The 6009-nt window shown below is 58.7% G+C and overlaps 1 protein-coding gene across 1 annotated transcript; it reads left to right on the forward strand.

Annotated features, from left to right (window-relative positions):
• Positions 1–494: 494 nt before the first annotated feature.
• TAGLN (transgelin) lies at positions 495–5728 on the forward strand. The gene is made up of 5 exons (XM_012773673.2): positions 495–553; positions 3934–4125; positions 4225–4402; positions 4714–4816; positions 5147–5728. The coding sequence occupies exons 2-5, from the start codon at positions 3946–3948 to the stop codon at positions 5289–5291; spliced, it is 606 nt and encodes a 201-aa protein (XP_012629127.1). The 5' UTR covers positions 495–553; positions 3934–3945; the 3' UTR covers positions 5292–5728.
• The last annotated feature ends 281 nt before the right edge of the window (positions 5729–6009 follow it).

The following is a 6009-nucleotide window of genomic DNA, read 5'->3' on the forward strand; positions in this document are numbered from 1 at the left end:
AGCCCCAGGAGGGGAGGGTGGCTGGTTTGTTCCCCATGAGCCCCAGGGATCCCTAGCTCCCATCCCCTTGCCTCTCTCTCTAGCCAGACTCTCTTGAACTCCTCCTCCCCTCAAACTTCAAACTCAAAGGCAGGGCAGGGAACAGAGAAGAAGGAGCAGCCCTAAGTCCGGGCAGCAGGGAAGGCCTTCATGGTCCTGTCCATAAAAGGCTTTTCCCGGCCCGCTCCCTGCTGGCAGCGCAGCCCCGCCCCAGCCCTCTCCATCTCCAAAGCATGCGGAGAATGTCTCGGCAGCCCCCGGCAGACTGCTGCAACTTGGTGTCTTTCCCCAAATATGGAGCCTACGTGGAGTCCCTGGGGGAGGGGGTGGGCTGGGGTAGGGAGTGGAGCCGGTTTCCTCCAGCAGGGAGGGGGGTGAGGGGGAGCTGGCGGGGGAGGCTGACATCACCACGGTGGCAGCCCTTTAAACCTCTCACCCAGCCAGCGCCCCATCCTGTCTGTCCAAGTCCAGACACGGAGACCTCACTCCTCCCTGCGAGCCCCAAGGAAGCCCTGTGAGTGCATTTGTCCGGGCCGGGCGGGAAGTTGGGCTGGAGCTGGAGAGCAGCGTGGGTGCGTTCCAGGCAGGCTCTGCAGGCCCAAGGGATGCCCATCCTCTCCCGGGATGCCCACCGTCTCAGTGGGCATGGGTTCCTAATCTCCAGGCAGGGCGGGATGTGACTGCTGGAGTCCCATGTGTCTCTCGGGGTGGGTGGCCCTGGGCTTGTTGAAATGCCCAGGATGCTTGGCTGCTTCAGGGCAGTTGATGGTGGAAACCACTGGAGGAGGCTGTGCTGTCAGCCCTGTAGGAGGACGTCCAAGCAGGGGAGGAGGTGTGTGAGTGCACCTGTGCTGGAGGGTGGTCTTGGGTCCGGGACAGCCCCTGAAGCAACATGAAGGACCACAGAGCTCTTGTGTTGGGAATAGTCTGGGTCAGCAGGGTGCATGCATGGGTGAGAGAGCTGCCCTTCCGGTCCAGCCTTTGGGAGTGGGAAGTCATCCCTGCTGTGGGCAGGGAGTGGGGGGAGTGGTGCCAAGGAGGCGCTGTGGGGTGGGGGGCGGGGCAGCCCTGGGACCCTGGCTGGGTCCCCTTCATGGTGACTATGGAGAGGATGGCAGGGAAGGTGGGCGTGCATATAGCTACCAGGGCCAGTCTTCTTCCCCCCTGGAGTTGAGATGAGCCACCCTCCTGCCCCCTCAGAGATCCAGGAGCGCGCAGTCCTACTCATGCACAAAGAGGGGGCACAGCAGTCCTGGACAGCCCCCGGTTCTGCTCGTTTGTTCTGGGCTCCTTCTAGGAGGAGGTGCCACCTGTTCCTTTGCAGCTGGACTTTGCTCTTTCCCCACTGCCCAGCCTCACCCACTGGGCAGCGCGGGGGCAGGGCCCTGACAGGAGCCACAGGGCAGGAGGGTCAGAGCCCAGCCTCGGGACCCTCGCCTGCCATGCCATCCCGGGAGCCTTTGTCTCGATACTCCCATGGATGGGCTGCCCTGCGGCCATCGTCCTCTCTCTCCTCTCGACAACGGCTCCAAGGTGAGCCTGGGAGGTCTGCAGCAGAGGACTCTGAGGGATTTCCTGGGACCGTCACGTTCAGACCTTCCCCAGGGGGAAGAAGGGGAAGGATGGCAGTGCTGGGTGGGCATGGGGGGTGTGCTTTTCACCCCCTCCCTTGCTCTGACCGAAATCCAAATATTGTCTCTGGATGGAGGAGCTGCAGCACTGTGTCCTTGTCACCGCGAGCCTGGACACTTTGACTTGTGCTGTCTGTTCTGAGCCTCCCCCGCCTGAGAGCTGGGAGTGGGGGGGCATGCTCCTTCCACCCTCTTGCTGCAGGAGGTGGTGAGGGTGGGTGGGGTGCGGGATCCTAGCAGGATGGGAGAAAGAAGGTGGCGAGTGCCTGTCTGGGACGGTGGACGAAGGTGGGGGCAGAGGCTGGGGTGGGGACACAGGACTGGCTGAAGACACCTCATCCCAGCTGACTTGGGGACTTTGACCACAGCTCTTTGCCCAGGGGGTCCTTGGGCAGTTGGGAAGTGGGGGTAGGGACATAGGATGGGGGGAGGGTGGCACGTGGCTGTAGCTGAACAGTGGGACAGAACACTGTGCCGTGGGGCTCCCTGGTGTCACTGGCTGGGAGAGGGGTGCAGTGGCCAGGGAGTGCCCAGAGAGCTGTGTCCTCAGAGGTAGTCCAACCCCCACTTTACAAATAAGGAAACAGAGGCAGAGAGAAGTGAGTTGCCCAATGGCTGGCATTTAGGGGAGTCCATCTAGTGATTTTTTTTCTCAAACTTTGTTGTTGGCTCAGGGAAAGATTTTGAGAAGGGGCGGAGGCTGGAGTGGGGAAGTCACTTATGGATTTTTACTCCTCAGTCAAGGGATGGCTCTCTCCCAGGTCATTAGCAGGAGACTGGCTCTGGGCAGCAGACCAACTGGCACTTCAAGGAGCTCTGCTAAGGGACAGGCAGCATATGGGGTAGTTCACAGACACTCTCATTTTCACAGCCCTCTGAGATCCATGACATAATCCCCACTTCCCATATGGGGAACTCGAGCTCAGAAAGTTGGTCAGCCATGGGGGAAGGAAGGACAGGGCAGTGGAATTGGCAGCTGGCCTGGGCCCAGTGTGAGGGTCAGTGTTCACCCTACTTCCCCTGGGGGCTGGGTGGGGGTGGGGAAGGGTCTCAGCTCTCCCTAGAGAGGGAGCCGGGGAGCACGCTGCCTGCCTGCGTCCTCATGCCACTGTCCCCTCCCAAGCTCTGACCTCTCTGAGGCCAGGGGATGGGGTTGGAGTCCTTTGGTCTCTCTTTCGGAAGGTTCTTCAAACACTGGGCAGAAGGTACACCACCCCAGGTGCCCGATGTGGCCAGGCCAGGCTCCTCTTGACCAGCCACACCCACGTCTGCCCAGGGAGCTGCCTGCCGGGCCTGCTCCCCCAGCCTCGCCTCCCCATGAGTGGGGCTCTCCCGAGCAGCACCAGGCCCAGGCCCTCGGGATGGCAACCGCTGGGCAGGGCGGGGCTTCCCATGCTCTGGCTGGCAGATTCTTGGCTCTGGACTATCCCAAGGGGACTCGGACTTCTTGGGCACTCAAGCTACTCCAGTGGCCGAGAGCCTGGGGGCAAGAGGAAAAGTTGATGGGTATACCACTGTCTCATCTGAGAAAATGCAGCTTCTTTGCCAAGAGAGCTTGGGCTTTGGTGACTTCCTACACCTTGCCAGGGTGGGTAAGTTTGAGCCTCTACAGCTGCTGGCCAGAGGCTCAGCTGACCTGGCAGAGATGGAGCTCTGGAGTCCCAGCTTCTGCACTAGAGGGTCAAGTGACAGTTTGAGGTTAACTGTTCCTCGAGGCAGAAGCAGTAATCCACTTCACACCTTGCTGGATAAAGACACCTGCTGGTTTTATTTGAGAACACCATGTGGCTTCTCCAGTGCCTCTGTGGCCAGTCTTGGTGAAGAAAGAATGCTCTAGGCCAGTGCTTGTCAAAGTATAGCCCACAGGCCAAGTCCAGCTTGTTGTCTATTTTTCCAAATAAAGTTTTATTGGAACAAAGCCACACTCATTTGTTTATATATTGTCTGTGGCTGCTTTCATGCTACAACAGCAGAAACCATATGGCCTGCAAAGTCTTAACTTTTTACTGTCTGGTCCTTTACAAAAATGTTTACTGACCACTGTTTTAGACCGCCAAAGATCTTGTATCCTGTTTCCTGGTGTTCAAGTTCAGAGAGGCCTCTGGTCGGAGGGGATGAACCTGGCCCGGATGGGCGGTGCTGTGATAAATGTCTAGGATGACTGGGTGCCTGCACAGAGCCAGAAGGCCCACCTGGCACAGGGAAAGCAGAGCTGCTCCCTGATCCTCTAACCCTCTCCTTCCTCCACCCCATCCTGCTTCAGCTCTCCCCCAACATGGCCAACAAGGGTCCTTCCTATGGCATGAGCCGTGAAGTGCAATCCAAAATTGAGAAGAAGTATGACGAGGAGCTGGAGGAACGGCTGGTGGAGTGGATCGTAGTGCAGTGTGGCCCTGATGTGGGTCGCCCGGACCGTGGGCGCCTGGGCTTCCAGGTCTGGCTGAAGAACGGCGTGGTGAGTAGAACCCTGGGAAAGGGGGCCGGGTTGTGCCACCCTGAGAGTCATGGGGCAGGCCCCTGACCTGAGTGCCAAGCTGTGTCCTGTGCCTGGCAGATTCTGAGCAAGCTGGTGAACAGCCTGTATCCCGATGGCTCCAAGCCTGTGAAGGTACCTGAGAACCCACCCTCCATGGTCTTCAAGCAGATGGAGCAGGTGGCCCAGTTCCTGAAGGCAGCTGAGGACTACGGGGTCACCAAGACTGACATGTTCCAGACTGTGGACCTCTTTGAAGGTACGAGGAAAAAGGGGCTGGAGGTGGGCAGGTGGAGGACAGGATGCTGAGGCAGGGAGAGGGAATGATCAACATATGCCACCACTAGAGTTTTGCTCGTCTGTGCACGGCAGGGATGGGACATGCCAAGAGAACCCCACACCACGCTCCCAGGGGTCTGCTATAGGATCCACTGAAGCCTCCTTTGACTCAGGGACAAGTCTCGCCCCTCGTTTGGCCATTTTTCTGCGAGAGCCGGGGGCAGGCCCTGGCTTGGGTCCTGTTTTATACAGTCTGGATGTTTGTCCTTGCTCACCTCTTTCTTCTCACAGGCAAAGACATGGCAGCAGTGCAGAGGACCCTGATGGCTTTGGGCAGCTTGGCAGTGACCAAGAATGATGGGCACTACCGCGGAGATCCCAACTGGTTTATGAAGTACGTGGCGGCAGGCTCCCCTGCACGTGGGCCTCTGTGCTTGGGGGAGGTGGCGTGGCCAATCCACTGCAGGGATGAGCAACTGCCAGGGAGGGGCCGAGTGAAGGTCTAGGGTGGGGGGGAAAGGAGCCCCTGATACTTCTAGACTCCTGCCTTTCTCCCCACCTGTGCCCGACCAGTCTCCCTCGCCTAGGGGGCAAGCTAGGTTAAGGACAAAAGACAAGTGAACCGGAAGGGGCTGGGATTGGGCTAGGAAACAGCAGGGGGATCAGAAAGCAGGTGAAAACACACAGTCCGGGCAAGTCTTTATCCCGATTCCTCCTCTACCAGGAAAGCGCAGGAACATAAGAGGGAATTCACAGAGAGCCAACTCCAGGAAGGAAAGCATGTCATCGGCCTTCAGATGGGCAGCAACAGAGGGGCCTCCCAGGCCGGCATGACAGGCTACGGACGACCTCGACAGATCATCAGTTAGAGCGGGGCGGGCCAGTTCTGAGTCCTGCCCCTCCCCAGCCCCTTGGCTGCAGCCATCGCTTAGCCTGCCTCACCCACACCTGTGTAGCTCCTTCAGCCCTGACCAAGCTTTGAGGTTCTGTCACTGAGCAAAGGGGACTGCACACGGGCAGCTCCTTCCCGCCTCCCCAGCCTTAGCCCAACTTCTTACCCCAAAGCACCACTGCCCTGGCCCCTCCCTCCCAGCTGCCCCCTCCACCTTGACTGTCTCTCCCCTGGGCTAAGCTGGGGGGAAAGTGGGCTGGGGTAGCCTGGGGTGGGGCAAGCCACCATCCTCCTTGGCAGCAAAAGCCCATTGAAGGAGATGCAGCCCAGCCTCCCTCTATCTTTTCCTGGAATATTTTTATGGTTGAAATTCAAAAAGGAAAAAAATATATATATACATCAATCTTTTCTCAGGCCTGGCTTGGCAGAGTTTGATTTGCCCTGGTCACTTCTGTTCTGGTCCCAGGAAATCTGAGCAAGGAACAGGCAGGTATCTGGGTTTATGTGTGTTCCTGGCCACCATTCTCTTGAAGGACCCTTCACACCCCGAGACTCCAGGAGGGTCTGACTCCTTCCAAGGAACCAGGCCGTGGAATAGGAGAGTGAGTCTCAGGGACTGAAGGGAAAGAGAAGCCACGTGGCAACTTGCATTAGCTTTGGGGAGGCAGAGGGAACGAGAGATGGGGGCGGCAGAA

The sequence above is a fragment of the Microcebus murinus genome, chromosome 4 (genome assembly GCF_040939455.1).
Source record: "Microcebus murinus isolate Inina chromosome 4, M.murinus_Inina_mat1.0, whole genome shotgun sequence".
NCBI lineage: Eukaryota > Metazoa > Chordata > Mammalia > Primates > Cheirogaleidae > Microcebus > Microcebus murinus.

Excerpts from the sequence above, each read along its gene's own strand:
- TAGLN (XM_012773673.2), top strand. The coding sequence starts at position 3,946 with ATGGCCAACAAGGGTCCTTCCTATGGCATGAGCCGTGAAGTGCAATCC. Across the intron at positions 4,403-4,713 it reads GACTGTGGACCTCTTTGAAG|GCAAAGACATGGCAGCAGTG; the intron begins GTACGAGGAAAA and ends TTCTTCTCACAG. Across the intron at positions 4,817-5,146 it reads GATCCCAACTGGTTTATGAA|GAAAGCGCAGGAACATAAGA; the intron begins GTACGTGGCGGC and ends CTCCTCTACCAG.